Genomic DNA, 17,027 nt, shown 5'->3' on the forward strand with positions numbered 1-17,027 from the left:
CAACTATTACAGCTAATGGTTTGGCATAAAGAATCTTCTATATGGTCTCATAAAAATCCAATAGGAAAATTATGTGCCTGCCAGAGCCGAAGTGCACAAAGGATTTACCTATGAATTTTTTTAGATAGAATGAAGTGCACAAAGGATTTACTTCACATGTTTTCCTAAAAGTGTTTAACTCTCACCAATACTCAACTTTCCCTTTAGTTTATTTGTAGATGCGAAATTATTATTTCAACAATGCCTACCTTTCAAATTTATATCTTTATATTATCATGTAAAATATTCCTATATATCTTAGATTTTCAACCTGTTATATTTTCTGCTATCCATATATTGTTTTACCAGTTGCCTCCATATTTGCCTTGCCAATCTTCATATTTTTTTGATAGTCTATATCTTATAAAATGTTATCAAAGATATACAATATTTTATTAATCCAAACACTGATGTTCATACAATCAAATTGCATTGAATTATATTACAACCGGTTCCCGCAACAACGTGCGGGGTATCATCTAGTTCATTCAAATGTAAATCTGAGAACGGGTTAATAACTGGACCAAAACTAAACTATACCCGTACACGTACCTCTCAAAACCAAACCTGAACCATAACCAAATAATACCATTTCCAGCCCAACCAAAACTGCACCCAATATTTTTTCCACCCAAACCGGTCCACACCCAGTATATAACCATGGGTTTAAACCCAATACATAACCGTATCCAACTTTAGTTTAACAGTGACATGCCAAACAATAATTTAGCAGAAACATCCAAGACTTGCCTGAATCGGCAACAAAGAACTCTTAGAACAGCTAAAAAAGACAAGGCGGGCAATGTGGACGCATAACCAAATCATTTAACGATAGAGCACATCCATGTCCTGTTTTAACCTCAAATACTTTCAAGTCAAGCGTCGTACCGATTCATGCGGTGACAATATGCAGGATAATAAAGATAACATGGTCCATGGCACATTCCTAACAATTAACTCCACTACAAAATTCAGTCTAGAGAAAGTTCAAAATCATGACAACGACACAAAGACAATGAAACACGGCAAGCCGAAACACGGCTTCTAGGACGGTTTTCGCACTCTACTCCTCCTTGATGGCGCCCTTGTCGCTGACGTAGATACCATCCAAGAACTTCCCGATATCCTTGTTCTTGACGTGGCATTTCTGCATAACAGCAAAGGAGAGGAAGACTGGTGTTAGTGGTCTGAGTAGAGGACTGAAATCAAATGGAAACTGCGATGCACAGCATATATGTGTTGTTCAAGTTAGATGAATAAATCACTGCAAATAACTGTGGAATAGCAATGCATGTCTCAGCAGCCATCCAAAGATGATAATTGCTTGAATAATTCAAGTGGAGCAGAACAAATGCACTGCTATAATGCAATCTGCCCAATAATGCAATCTGCCAAACCAGCAGTTTTGTCACCAAATTGTATTCGCTTAGCGACAGTGTTTTCGCTTGTTTACTTTTTCTTGGTTTCAAGTTTAACGGAAAAGAGTGTTTTCGCTTAGCGACAGTGTCTAGCATGCATGCCTACACTATAGCAGTTTTTGCTTTTTCTTGTTCTTTATACAAGCCAGAGTGTCTAGCATGCATGCCTACACTATATATAGAGGCATGATTTTGACAAGAATTAAAATTAATAATTCTGGGCTAGAAGAAAAATATATAACCACAGAGATTCGGCAAAGGTGTCCCATCACTGAAGATAGAGACCTGAAGTGAGGATGTTATGGATGCATATAACCCATGAAGCAAAATATTGGAACAGCCCCCGGAAGCACAGTTGGTCATGATAACATCAAGTGAGGTCTCTATCAATATATAACCACTGAAGATGGCCCATCACTGAACACTGATACTTCCCAAATCACTCTTAAAATGGCAGAATTTCACTAAAGTGCAGAATTGGCATACTTCCCAAATAGCCACAGGAAGTGCAGAAGCAATGATATCTGAAGAAAATGCTGAACACTGATACATCCCAAATCACTCTTAAAATCATACTAAAGTGCAGAATTTCACTAATGAACACTGATACTAAAGTGCATCATGCAACATGCCAAGCTCCACGGATGCAACTACCGATGGCAACATTCATAACCGGCGCTTGGCATGAGCGCCGCCGGAGCACCGCTCCACATGCACGACAAAGCCAAACAACAAAGCGTCACTCGCCTCTCGCAAACTGAAACTGAACCTAACATGTACAATCATGCAGAGAACAAATCGAAGTGGTTCTTTGTTGAGGAATAAAGACCTGGTTGCTGCTGTTGTTGTTGCAGACGAGGAGGGGACCAGCAGGGGCACCTTGCCGGCTTGCCACGGGAGGAGCAGGACCTGGTCAACAGGAGTAGCCGGTCAGAGAGAGAGAGAGAGAGAGAGAGAGAGAGAGAGAGAGAGAGAGAGAGAGAGGTACCTGTCGGCTGCCGGCGGAGGGAAGGTGGCGCTGCGGAGACGGCCCGGCGACCTCAACCCTAACGGACGGGGAGGGGCGGCGGCAACGATGGGAGGGCCAGCTCGGGGTAGCTCATGCTGGATCTTCTGTCCCAAGGAGGGGGCGGCGCCGGAGGGGGACGGCGAGGCGGTGGCGCAAGGAAGGGACGGCGAGGGGGAAGAGACAGGGGGGCGTGCGGGCGGCGGCGAGGGCGAAGACGGGCGGCGCGTGGGTTGGGGAGCAGTCGAAGGCAATGAACCCATACAGAGAACCGGGTTGTACCCACAGTTTATAGCCCATAATACATCAAACGGTTTCAGCCCATAACCAACTAACCCAAACTGGTTTCTCTCCAAACCCAAACCAAACCGAACTAAAGAAAGCCTCAGCCCAATAAAACCTAAACCAGTCAAGCCCATAATAAAAAACCAAACCATTTCAACCAGTTTTTCTAAAACCACTCCCAGATTTATTCGAATGGAGGGAGTACAATTTTTTATATAACCCACATTTGATTGGTCTTATTCATTCGAATGGAGGGAGTAAGTCAGATATATCTACAGACATGCATCTTTCAAGGAAACAGGACCTAATCCCTGAAAGTTGACTACCGAACATTGGTATCAGGTCTCAAGTAAAACTGCTTACCTTTAGAGCAACATCTGACTGAACAACCGGACAGTTCATTTTCACGGAAGATATTTGATCCATTAAATGACAGAATGTATCATCGGTGCTCAGGCTGCAGCTGCGGGCCTTTCTTCCATCGTTGCTACCTAAAGGTCTCAGAGCATTGGCTTGCTGAGAATCAAAATATTCTCGAGGATCCTACAAAGACGAGGCATGACAATCCATAACGCTGTGATATATTACTGTAGCTGATATATTATATCAAGTCATATGAACCAACTATTACCTTTATACAAAGTGGAGCGTATGGGAGACTTCGTGGAGCTTGCAGATCCTCTATCTCAGTCATGCGGGCCACCTTTACCAATCTCTCATGACTAGCATCATCAGCAACAGAGCTAGGAGGTGGTTCTGCAGTTCATAACTCATCAGCCTAGTAAGGAACTAATTAGGGTGAGAAAAGATGCACCACAGCGATATAATTACTTACCCTTCTTGGACCGTGCAAGTGCTTCAGCCACAGTCTTCGTATCAGTTGATTCAATATCTGCACAAAGATGAATAACAAATACAACCACCTTACAGACAGAAACTATATGGTGCATTAATACAAGTTATTAATGGCCAATAAGCAAATGCAAAGTAGAAATTATTTACATTCTCTGATGTGAAGGGGAAAGTACACCAGCACAGAGCAGGTACTACACTACAGCATTACAATGTGCAACCAACCAGCAGTATAGGACGGTTGATTTGTGCTATTGTTGGTGCATTCTTTTTCAGGAAAGTCTAGATAGAAAAACAGGAAGCCAGTAGAAGTGTAGTCGCAGGAGAACTGTCAGGCTGTTAGCATATCAGTATCATCTCATGATAGTAATAGCATGCTTGACCAATCAACTTCAGTATACAAAAATTTACTCCCTCCATTCCTAAATATAAGTCGTTTTAGAGATTTCAAATGGACTACCACATACGGATGTATATAGACATATTTTAGAGTGTAGATTCACTCATTTTGCTCCGTATGTAGTCACTTGTTGAAATCTCTACAAAGACTTATATTTAGGAACGGAGGGAGTAAAAGAGACAGCATGAAAACTTTTGAGTTGAGTCCAAAACTTCACCTGTTGATCTCCCTTCAAGAACAACAGCAGCATGCCGATTCAGATCCTGAGAAAGTGTTCTCCTAGCCAACTCGCTATCAGTATCAGTTGTGTCTCTGCTGCCATCACGGAGAATCCCGTGATCCTAGATGCCCGAAATAATAATGGTATGAAAATTCAAAATAGGACTAAGCACTGCATGAAGTTGTGATCAAAATAGCAGACAAAGTTGCTCATTATGACAAACAAATAAACCACTCGTCTTTGTGAAGTTGTAGATATAACAAAATAGTAGCAAGAACACAAACACACCAGAAGATGGATGTAGTCATCTCCTGCATCTGCCTCCATGTCTAATGTTGGATCAACTCGTTTTATCTGTAAAACAAGAATTGAGTCACCAAAAAAAACTAAAGGAAAAATGTATTGCAAAATATGCAGGATGACAACAATAAACAGGTAGAATTATACCTTGAGCTTTGCCTCCTTGGCAAGTATATCATCATTTTTCAAAAACATGGCTAATTCCTCATCATCAGCGGCCTCAGCTTTTGCCGCTAAAGTATTTTTTGTTCTAAGTAGATACTCAGCTCTACAGTACTTTGTCCAAAAATCCTTTTCTGACAACTTTTTGGGATAGTCACAGGAGATGAAGGAAAAACAGAGTAAAATGAGAATCCAAATCCACTTTGTGCCAACACAGATATAGTATAAACAAACTCCAACTTAAGCTCAAGCTTCCGAAAGCCTATGGTAAGGCACATGACAATAGTATATACAAGTATGCACTGTCTTACCTTCTTCGGGACATAATCTAAAAATGCCCGATGCACGGCTGGCTTTTCTGCAAAAATCTGCAAAACATCAAATAATATATCATATTCATAACAACTGATTTTCAAGACTTATTCAACGTCCAACAAACAATCTCGTAGTTCAGCATTTACATGGTTAATAATGTATGAAAGAAAACTAGTATTACTGAGCAGATGTAGCCCAGCTCAAGGACCAGAATAAGCCTGTTCGACCGGGTCAAGAAATGTAGTCACGATGGTGTGGCGTCACGGGTGGCTACCCATGTGAGTCAAAAGGGGCACTGTTCTTCACGACACTCATTAGGAATGTGGCCCGATGAATCCAGGTCGATGACCCTACAAATCAGATAATACATCGATAGAATCTAAATGTATTCGGAAAAGGGAATAAAGAAGAGAACGAGAAGGGAGTGGGCTGTGGGACAACCCAGCCCACAGCTCCAGCAAATCAACATAAATGGCCCACAAGGGCCATCATCTCGCTTCCCCTTCCCACTCTTAATTCTCTTCCTAGCACCACCTCTCCCTCCTAGTCCCCCGTCATCACCCTTGTTTTCTTGCATCTGATGGCAAGAACACAGAACACAAGGGGGGACAGCGATGGCGGCTGTGACAGCAACAATGAGAAAAACCAGTGGGGATCGCAACAAAATGAGGACATCAACTACTAGGACTAGCTCATGCCTCTCTTCCCCTCTGCCCTTCTCCCATTGTTATTGCATGGGGTCATGACCAGCAGCTTCCTGGTGGAGAACCAGATCAAAAGAATACATGATGCTCGACCTGACATCGTGGATCGCACAGTGACCTGCAATCCAAGTAACTATGGCCAGGACAGGCTTGCAATGCGTGATAGTCTGGACAGGCCAATCCTGAGCGTATTCAATGATCCAGACTAATAGATGCAAGAATGTGTTTGAGTAGCCCACTGGTCAAGGTTTTTGAACAGGTATAGCTAAACACAGTGCAATTCACATTTTTATGCAGTAAAAATGGCATATTTACATTTTCATGCCGTAAAATGGGCTTGACAAGGGATCATACCATTCTATATGTATGTTGAGTACTAGAAAAGAAAAGAAAAATAGAACAGTATCATCACAAAGAGGTATAGTTTGTAAAATACTACCCAGTGAGGATGGCGTGGAGTCTAGGGCCATGTGTCAGTACATTACCATAAGGAAACAAGTGAGGTGTTGCTCCTTACACAGAATGCGATAGGTGCTAATAAATAGTTGGTCAATGGAACCCATTAAACAACGGAACTGTTTAGAAATTCCACCAAGCATAGCATTACACCTTTTTTAGGTACATAACACTGCACATGACAGTTAAAAATATTGCAAATGATGCTACCAGGCAGGCCAGCATTTAGATAATGCATAGCTGCATTTATGATGGTTGAAGAAGTAACAAATGATGCTAGCAGGCAGACCTGCTTTAGATGATAATTCATTACCAAGGTAGAAAGAATGTACCTGATGGATAATCTCAGTAGTCAGACTGAAAGTAACCTTGTTTGTCTGTGAAAGGACACACATAAATCAGAAATGAGTAAATTAAGATAATCAACATTCAGTAGAAGTCAATAACTGATAGGATACAGCCATGTACAACACAAACTATCATAGTATGCCACATAGGCTCGCAATGAGTATAGACCCATAGCATACCTGTCCATCAGCTGATGGCCTAACATCAGCTAGCATAGCACTTTTGAAACTTGGCTTTTGTTTTGATGCTTTGTTTGTTTCATCGTCAAGTAAATTCTGCAAAAGGACTTAATAAGTATTGGTTGCAACTGAATAAAAATATACTACAAAACAAACAGAAATTGTATCCGTGCACAGTAGTTTTTACCTTTCTTGTTGCCCAAAATTCAGACTCTTGGAGAATATTACCAAGCACAAACTTCTTATGTAACTTCTGCAGTTCACTGCAAACAGAGAAGGGTTTAACGAGACAAACGAGCCAACAATACAACGCAACTGTGTTTTCCTCTGGTTGGCTACAACAGTCTGCAAATCTGTCTGTATCATTCTCTTAAAACAATATACGAAGATTAAATGTTCATCCCTACAGCTACGCAGATCTGTTAAACTAACAGCATGAACATGCTCCTGACGTGATCTATTAATAAAATATAACCGAATGACATTACACCAACAGTAGCATTTTGACCCAAGCAAGTTCACATACGCTAGAAAATATATCTGAATGACATTCTCATACAAAAAATGGATAGGTGAAAACATTTTGGCATCTGCACTTTATTTTGGCTCTTTCAAAGTTCTACAGTTGTACATAAAAGGCATATCATTTTCAATCTACCAGCTATGCCACCAGCTTCATTATGTAATGTTGCACAGATTTGTATGCTGATGAAACAGACAAGTAAAGACCAGTTAAAATTGAAGCTCTAGTATCATCTTTGAATAAGTGAACCTACGAAAGCCAAATGCATACATCACAAGAAAAAAATCTTAGAATCAGGTAATCAATTCAAAAGCACAAGCACATAAGGGGCTCGGCAATAATTACTAAAGAGAGCAAGACAGCTTACACTGTTTTGGTTTAGTATTAAATTATTATCAATATCCCATGTTGCTGTCAGCAGAAGAAACATGCAGGATGTTTGAAATACAGATATTACCTGTCTTCTCGTAGCAATTTCATTCGCCGTTCCATTTCGGCAGAACTGAGCTGTTCTGGACCAGTTGACACAGCTGATATCTCAGGAGGTACATTTGGTCTAGCAGGCACAGTACCTTGATGTTTGCCTAAAACCCTAGCTGAAAGGACAACATCATCAGTTAGTTCTATATTTTGTTGGTAATAATTGTATAGACTAGAGGTGAAACTGAAAATCAAAATACTGAAGCAAGGACCAAAAGTAACATTAAAAATGCATAGACTCAATCTAACAAGAATAATCATTTTCAAATGATGTATTTGTTCATAATATGTATTAGAAACATTTAATGAACATTACCTACAAAGTCGCGACACAAATCACGGTTACCAACATTCTCAAACTCAAAAATATAGCCTCCCCCCTGAAAAAAGCATGGAAATCACAATCTTCTCAGTCACAGAAATAAATGTAGAGCATATGCCTATCAACCAAAACTCAACAGGATGTTTATATTTAATTAATTGATCATACCTTGTCAGAATCTTTTGAAAGATTCAATAATGCCGGTGTTGGTTTGCTACCATCTACCTTGTTGAACTTATGGCCTGAAGCACATGTAGGAAGAAGCTACAAAGTTACCATCAAGCATATTGGTAATGACCATGAAATCAATTCTCATCAACCAACATGCATGACCTACTCTGGCACAGCTGATGAGCAGAATATGTAATCCTGGATGTATATATTATGAATATGTGATCTTTGGATGTTCGTATTCTGAATATATAATCTTGGATGTTCGTATTCTGAATATGTAATCTTGGATGTACATATTCTCCATTCTGTTAAATCATTTCAAACAAACCCACAGTAATCGCAAACCACATCTAGTAAATGCCCATCTATCAACAATTAAATAGTTTCCTAACACATCAGGACAACTAGACTAACACATCAGAATAATGACAGCACTTCAATTGTGTACAACACTCAGTGCTATGATTATAGAAACCAGCGCTACATATGGACAAAGGATAAGTACCTTTGATGGTCCGAAAATCGACACTGAGCTTCATTAGTGAGCGTGGATCATTAGGAGTAAATGTTAACTTATCTTCACTCTGTAATTACAAGAACAAAGAAATAATATGATTTAGATCAAAGAAGCGCATTATGATCGCTTGCAAGCAGCGGTAAGAAAGGAATGAATGATTCACACCAGCTGAAACAAACAGAGATGACTGTTCAAAAGTAATGCCCACTAAGTCAATGAAGCAGTGCGCCTTGCTGCATCAGCGCCAAATATGAAAATACTAGGAATATCATGCACAAACAATGCAATCACGAACAAAACAACTGCCTCAAGCAGATTTTTATAGCATGCGTTGAGCCCCCAATTTCATTAAGCAAACCGGGTGTTCTTACTTGGGGCACAAATTGGCTCCCACTAAAGGCAAACGAGGCACTGAGCTTGATACACAATCCTTCTGCTCTAACCGCAATGCTAACTTACGGCGGATCGTACTTACTCTGTTCCACGACTAAACCCGAAGGTTGGATGCGGTACACATACAACAATGAGGAAAGCACAGGCACATGCACTCCTCCGATCTAAGCAGCAGCATCCTTCAATTTGTTCCGTTTTGCGTCCAATCAGAGACCTACCCGGGATCAATCAGTTGGGTACCTCAACACCGATAGACCCCTGCCAAGCAACCCACGCCCCGACGACCGAGCAGTAAAAGCAACGCCGTCGCAAGCCAACCAAACAGAACCAAAACCAATACAGCCTGCCTGAATGAAGGGGGGTTTCGGATGGGAGGTGCGAATGGGGTGGGATGGGGTGGGGTGGGGGTGGAGACGGCGAGTGAGGATGGGACCCACCATGCGGAGGACGCCGCCGGTGCCGCGGTCCTTGAGCGTGGCCTTGTACTTGGCACCGATCGTCATGGTCCCCATCGCCTCCACCTCCTCGCTCTAAACGGCGCAGGGAGAGAGCGAGGCAGCTAGCTAGACAGGGATTCGCTGTCAGGACCTAGTTACGATCTGAACGAATTTGAGCAAGTGACACCCGGCTGGTCGTCTCGCCTCGCCGGCGCCGGTGTCGATGTCAAGTTCGGAGGAGGGCTTCGCGCGTGCAGTCGGAGGCTGGAGTCGTTGCAGGGGAGGAACAAGAGACGCTGCGGAGAGCTGGGCCTCCGGCACAGGGAGAGAGTTAGGCGGCGGCGGCGGCAGAAGGAGATGCTGGTGGGAGGCGGCGGTGCGCGTCGGTCTGAGCGAGGGAGCGACGGCGAGGGGAAAAGGAGGCCGAGCGAACGTGTACGTACACGGTGGCACTAGTCCGTAAATACGAGCACTAGGCCGTGGCTAAAAGTAGGCCGCGTTTGCTTAGACCAAACCGAAAAACTGATCGTTTTTTTATTAAAAAAATCGGTCTTCTGAATTTTTTTAAAAAAATTGCTGGTGGTCTTCTGAAATGACAAATGACAGATCCAGAACCCATTTTCTAGAAACAGAATTTTTGTTCGGTTCCGGTTAAAAACTGAACTAGACTGCACGATATGTAACATATTCCTAAAAAAAATACAACACTTTGCCTGTTTTCCATAATTTTTTCATGAGCAATCAAAATTATGTTGTCGTATCACCGCATCAATTTTCCATGAATAAAATAACAATATAACAATAATATTGTCACCTCATCATAGAGTTTAGTCTCTTTTTTGTTTTCTTTGTTCGAGTACCTGATGACATTGAAATTAAATTCGGTGGCCCAAAAATTGGAGTAGTTTAGGTAGTAATTTTCTTTGGTTTGAATCTCCCCAGGCTCAATCCTGTTTCTTTAGATGTAGGGTGTCAGTTTCCCATTAATATACCCATCCCAAACTAAAAAAAATAACCGATGCCCGGTGGCGGAGCTACAAAGAAATAGTTGGGTGGGTTAGTCTAAAGAAGAACATGTTTTTTTCTTCAAATTTTCAACTATACTAAAAGGTACTCCCTCTGTTCGGAAATACTTGTCATCAAAATGAATAAAAGAGGATGTATCTAGACATATTTTAGTTATAGATACATCATTTCTTTTCCATTTTGATGACAAATATTTTCGGACATAGTGAGTATTAGTTAGTGCCCAGTTAATTTGAAAATCATCGTAATGCTGAACCATCTCACTTTCTTTTGAAACCAAACCAAATCTTTGTTGACTGGACTTATCCATTGCGAGTTATTTAGTACTCCGTTTGTCCTAAAATAATTGACTCAACTTTGTATTAGCTTTAATACAAAATTATTATAGAATTGAGTCATTTATTTTAAAACGGAGGGAATACATAAATTCCAATTTATAAAACTTCACAAACAATAATTGATTGAATATTTCATGCTACCAAATCGGTACTATGAAATTCCGATAACTATAGCCTATAGGATTTTTCTGTTTAATTTGGAGGAGCCTATACGGAAATTGGAATTGAGAATTTGAGATGATGCCTTGAAGTGCAATTAGGAAAAAGAAAGGAAACTATTTTTTTTTTGAACACGTACTGATGCAAGCGCTCATATACACGTGCATACACTCACCCCTATGAACACACACACGCACACCTCTAGGAGCATTTTTGAAAGACTGAGCCGACATATTATCTTGAAATTTACGAAGTCACCATAGGCACCTCGTCGTCGACGGGAACGTCTCCTCCCACTGAATGCGCATCGCCGGAAATCATGAAATAATTCCAAGAATAAATGCGAGCACCGAGACTTGAACCCTGATGGGCTGAGAATACCACGGTCCCTCTAACCATCCAACTACAGGTTGGTTCACAGGAAACTAGTTTTTTAAGGAGTAGAAAGGAAACTAGTTTGTGCACAGTGCATGCATGATTGGCTGAATCTGGAGCGTCCAGGCTGAGTCTGGAATTGGATGTACGCTGCATTCAGGCTTCGAACAGCAAGTCTCATGTGCATAGTCACGCATAACGACAGGTCTCCCGTGCGCATGCAGACTGCTCACGCCTCACGAACTGGACTGGGCATGTGTAGTTTCCTTTTTCACCTTTGGACAGGGCGGGCCACGACACTGTTTTGCCCGCACGTAGCTTCGCTGGTGCCGATGCCAGAAGCTCAGGTAGCGACTCGGCCCTACTCATAAGGAGGATCACGAATGGGCTGCTAAGGAGGGGAGACTTGCTAAGGAGGGGAGACTTGTGAGATCTTACGTTAGGTGAGATCAATGGGATCGATTTTTCTGAAAGAAAAAAACATGTTCAAACATTTTATAAAAAGAATATAGACACACATCAATGTGTGATGTGCAATCTCAAAAAATTTCAACTCCTAATTTGACTTACATTAATAGGAAAAAAGACAAATCAGATGTGAATAGTGTCAAAGTACTATACACCCAAAGCTATCACTATTCACATTCAAAATTGTCTTTTTTGAATCAGTAAATGTGAATAATGTTAAAGTACTATTCACCCCAAAGATGTCTCTATGTCAAATTATACACTGTTGCTTTGAATCATTCGGATCTAAATATTCATACAATAAAAGAACGATTACATGATGAACATGTCAGGTAGCATCCCACATCAAAAATTATCTTTTTATCATTTACGTACTTGAGGACAAGCACGAATTAAGCTTGAAGATGCTTGATACGTCTCCAACGTATTTATAAATTTTTATTGTTCCATGTTGTTATAGTATCAATCTTGGATGTTTTATATGCGATTATATATCATTTTTTTGGACTAGCCTATTAACCTAGTGCCAAGTGTCGGTTACTGTTTTTTGCCTGTTTTTGGTTTTCCAGAAAATAAGTACCAAACGAAGTCCAAACACTTCGAAACTTTTTGAGGGTTTTTTCTACACAAGAGTGAAAGATCGTGGATGTCGCCTAGAGGGGGGAGTGAATAGACGCTTTAAAATAACTACGGTTTAGTGTTGAACAAATGCGGAATAAACCTAGCGGTTAATTTGTCAAGCACAAAATCTAAAACAATTAGGTTCACCTATGTACACCAACAACTTATGATAAGCAATATAAACAACTATGTGATAGCAAGATATATAACATGAAACACTATGGCTATCACAAAGTAAAGGGCAAAAGGGCATAAGTAAAGGGCTCTGGTAAGAGATAATCGAGGCACGCAGAGACGACGATGTATCCGGAAGTTCACATCCTTGCGGATGCTAATCTCCGTTTGGAGCAATGTGGAGGCACAATGCTCCCCAAGAAGCCACTAGGGCCACCGTAACCTCCTCACGCCCTCGCATAATGCAAGATGTCGTGATTCTACTAAGGGACCCTTGAGGGCGGTCACCGAACCCATACAAATAGCAACCCTTGGGGCGGTAACCTAACCCGTACACTTTGGCAACCCTTGGGGACGGTCACCGGTACCCGTCAAATTGCTCGGGGCGATCTCCACAACCTAACTGAAGACCCCGACACTTGCCCAGAGCTTTACACCATAATGATTGAGCTCTAAGGCACCACCAACCGTCTAGGGCGCCCAAGCACCCAAGAGGAACAAGCTCTAGGGTACCAAGCACCCAAGAGTAATAAGCTTCTCAAACTTCACTTCCATGTATCACCTTGGATAACTCAAACCGATGCAACTAATGCAATGGCAAGGGAACACGGAGTGACCATGTCCTTCTCTCCCAAATCCCACCAAAGCAACTAATTGAAAGAAATATGCCGTAGAGGCAATAATAAAGTTGTTATTTTATATTTTCTTATTCATGATAAAGGTTTATTATTCATGCTAGAATTGTATATCAGAAACCTAAATACATGTGTGAGTACATAAACAAACACTGTGTCCCTACTGAGCCTCTACTTTACCAGCTCTTTGATCAAAGATGGTTAAGGTTTCCTAACCATGGACATGAGTTGTCATTTGATAACGGCATGTTGATCTTTCAGTCTTATTGCTATTGCTTTCTTCATGTCATATACATATTCCTTTGACTATGAGATTATGCAACTCCCGGACACCGAAGGAATACTTTATGTGCTATCAAACGTCACAATGTAACTGGGTGATTATAAAGATGCTCTACAGGTATCTCCGAAGGTACTTGTTGGATTGGCATAGATCAAGATTAGGATTTGTCACTCCGAGTACCGGAGAGGTATCTCTGGGCCCTCTCGGTAATGCACATCATAAGAAGCCTTGCAAGCAAAGTGACTAATGAGTTAGTTACATGATGATGTATTACGAAACGAGTAAAGAGACTTGCGGGTAACGAGATTGAACTAGGTATAAAGATACCGATGATCGAATCTCGGGCAAGTAAATACCGATGGACAAAGGAAATAACGTATGTTGTCATAATGGTTCGATCGATAAAGATCTTCGTAGAATATGTAGGAGCCAATATGAGCATCTAGGTTCCGCTATTGGTTATTGACCGGAGAGGTGTCTCGGTCATGTCTACATAGTTCTCGAACCCGTAGGGTCCGCATGCTTAACGTTTGATGACGATTTTGTATTATACGAGTTATGTGATTTGGTGAACGAATGTTGTTGGGAGTCCCGGATGAGATCACGGACATGACGAGGAGTCTCGAAATGGTTGAGAGGTAAATATTGATATAAAGGACAATAGTATTCGGACAACGAAAGTGTTCCGGAGGGTACTGGGTACATATCGGGTCACCGAAAGGGGTTCCGGGCACCCCCGACAAAAGATATGGGCCTAATGGGCCAAGAGGGGAAACGCAGCAGCCAACAGGGGCTGCTGCGCCCCCCATATGGGCTAAACTAGAGGAGAAGGAAAGAGGCTAAGAGAGAAGGAAAGGGAGGGATTCGGCCTCCCCCTTCCTTTTCCCTCCTCCCTCCTCCTTCCTTCCCCCATCTGGAACTTATGGAAGGGGGAGGACGAATTGGGGAGGCGCCCAATTAGGATTGCTCCTACTTGGGGCGCCCCCTTGCTGCTCCCCTCCCTCTCCCACCTATATATACATGAGGAGGGGGCGCCTACCACCTAGAACACGTAACAACATCTGTTAGCCATGTGCGGCGCCCCCTCCACAGATTACACCCTTGGTCATATTCCCGCGGTGCTTAGGCGAAGCCCTGCGCGGATCACTTCACCATCACCGTCCCCACGCCGTTCTGCTGACGAAACCCATCTACTTCCTCGACACTTTGTTGGATCAAGAGTTCGAGGGACGTCATCGAGTTGAACGTGTGCAGAACTCAGAGGTGTCGTACGTTCGGTACTTGATCGGTCGGAACAAGAAGAAGTTCAACTACATCAACCACGTTGTTAAATGCTTCCGCTTTCGGTCTACGAGGGTACATAGACACACTCTCCCCCTCTTGTTGCTATGCATCTCCTAGATAGATCTTGCATGAGCGTAGGAATTTTTTTGAAATTGCATGCTACATTTCCCAAAAGTGGCATCATGAGCCAGGTCTATGCGTAGATGATATGCATGAGTAGACCACAAAGATTTATGGGCGGTGATAGTCATACTGCTTACCACCAACGTCTTATTTTGATTCAGCGGTATTGTGGGATGAAGCGACCCGGACCAATCTTACATGTCCACGCACATGAGACCGGTTCCACCGACAGACATGCAACTAGTTTTGCATAAAGGTGGCTCGCGGGTGGCTGTTTCTCCTACTTTAGTTGAATCAAATTTGACCGCATCCGGTCCTTGTTGAAGGTTAAAACAGCAAATTTGATAAATCACCGTTGTGGTTTTGACGCATAGGTAAGAACGGTTCTTGCTAGAAGCCCGTAGCAGCCACATAAAACTTGCAACAACAAAGTAGAGGACGTCTAACTTGTTTTTGCAAGGCATGTTGTGATGTGATATGGTCAAGACATGATGTGATATACGTTATTGTATGAGATGATCATGTTTTGTAAAAGTTACTGGCAACCAGCAGGAGCCTTATGGTTGTCTCTTTATTGTATGGAATGCAAATGCCATGTAATTGCTTTACTTTATCACTATGCGTTAGTGAAAGTTGTAGAAGCAATAGTTGGCGAGACGACCACGACGCCATGATGGAGATCAAGGTGTAAAGCCAGTTGATGTCTACTACACAACCTTCTTCTTGTAGACGTTGTTGGGCCTCCAAGTGTAGAGGTTTGTAGGATAGTAGCAAATTTCCCTCAAGTGGATGACCTAAGGTTTATCAATCCGTGGGAGGCGTAGGAGAAGATGGTCTCTCTCAAGCAACCCTGCAACCAAATATCAAAGAGTCTCTTGTGTCCCCAACACACCCAATACAATGGTAAATTGTATAGGTGCACTAGTTCGGCGAAGAGATGGTGATACAAGTGCAATATGGATGGTAGATATAGGTTTTTGTAATCAAAATATAAAAACAGCAAGGTAGCAAGTGGTAAAAGTGAGCACAAACGGTATTGCAATGCTAGGAAACAAGGCCTAGGGTTCATACTTTCACTAGTGCAAGTTCTCTCAACAATAATAACATAGTTGGATCATATAACTATCCCTCAACATGCAACAAAGAGTCACTCCAAAGTCACTAATAGCGGAGAACAAACAAAGAGATTATTGTAGGGTACGAAACCACCTCAAAGTTATTCTTTTCGATCAATCCGTTGGGCTATTCCTATAAGTGTCACAAACAGCCCTAGAGTTCGTAGTAAAATAACACCTTAAGACGCAAATCAACTAAAACCCTAATGTCACCTAGATACTCCAATGTCACCTCAAGTATCCGTGGGTATGATTATACGATATGCATCACACAATCTCAGATTCATCTATTCAACCAACACAAAGAACTTCAAAGAGTGCCCCAAAGTTTCTACCGGAGAGTCAAGACGAAAACGTGTGCCAACCCCTATGCATAAGTTCATGAGGTCACGGAACTCGCAAGTTGATCACCAAAACATACATCAAGTAGATCACATGATATCCCATTGTCACCACAGATAAGCACATGCAATACATACATCAAGTGTTCTGAAATCCTTAAAGACTCAATCCGATAAGATAACTTCAAAGGAAAAACTCAATTCATCACAAGAGAGTAGAGGGGGAGAAACATCATAAGATCCAACTATAATAGCAAAGCTCGCGGTACATCAAGATCGTGCCAAATCAAGAACGTGCGCGCGCGAGAGAGAGAGCGAGAGAGAGAGATCAAACACATAGCTACTGGTACATACCCTCAGCCCCGAGGGTGAACTACTCCCTCCTCGTCATGTAGAGCGCCGGGATGATGAAGATGGCCACCAGAGAGGGATTCCCCCCTCCGGCAGGGTGCCGAAACGGGTCTAGATTGGTTTTCGGTGGCTACGGTGGCTTCTGGCGGTGGAACTCCCGATCTAGGTTATTTTCTAGAGGTTTCTGTATTTATATGAATTTTT

The 17,027-nt window shown here is 42.1% G+C and overlaps 1 protein-coding gene across 1 annotated transcript; it reads right to left on the reverse strand.

The window, feature by feature from the left end:
• Positions 1-880: 880 nt before the first annotated feature.
• On the reverse strand, positions 881-9,977 carry LOC123147380 (general transcription and DNA repair factor IIH subunit TFB1-1). The gene is made up of 17 exons (XM_044566618.1): positions 9,531-9,977; positions 8,689-8,767; positions 8,178-8,251; positions 8,004-8,067; positions 7,665-7,803; positions 6,872-6,947; positions 6,685-6,780; positions 6,490-6,534; positions 4,994-5,050; positions 4,668-4,823; positions 4,509-4,574; positions 4,218-4,341; positions 3,584-3,640; positions 3,380-3,504; positions 2,446-3,291; positions 2,287-2,366; positions 881-1,186 (listed from the first exon to the last, which is right to left on the reverse strand). The coding sequence occupies exons 1-15, from the start codon at positions 9,603-9,605 to the stop codon at positions 3,094-3,096; spliced, it is 1,431 nt and encodes a 476-aa protein (XP_044422553.1). The 5' UTR covers positions 9,606-9,977; the 3' UTR covers positions 881-1,186; positions 2,287-2,366; positions 2,446-3,093.
• Positions 9,978-17,027: the final 7,050 nt, after the last annotated feature.

Source organism: Triticum aestivum, chromosome 7A (genome assembly GCF_018294505.1).
Source record: "Triticum aestivum cultivar Chinese Spring chromosome 7A, IWGSC CS RefSeq v2.1, whole genome shotgun sequence".
NCBI lineage: Eukaryota > Viridiplantae > Streptophyta > Magnoliopsida > Poales > Poaceae > Triticum > Triticum aestivum.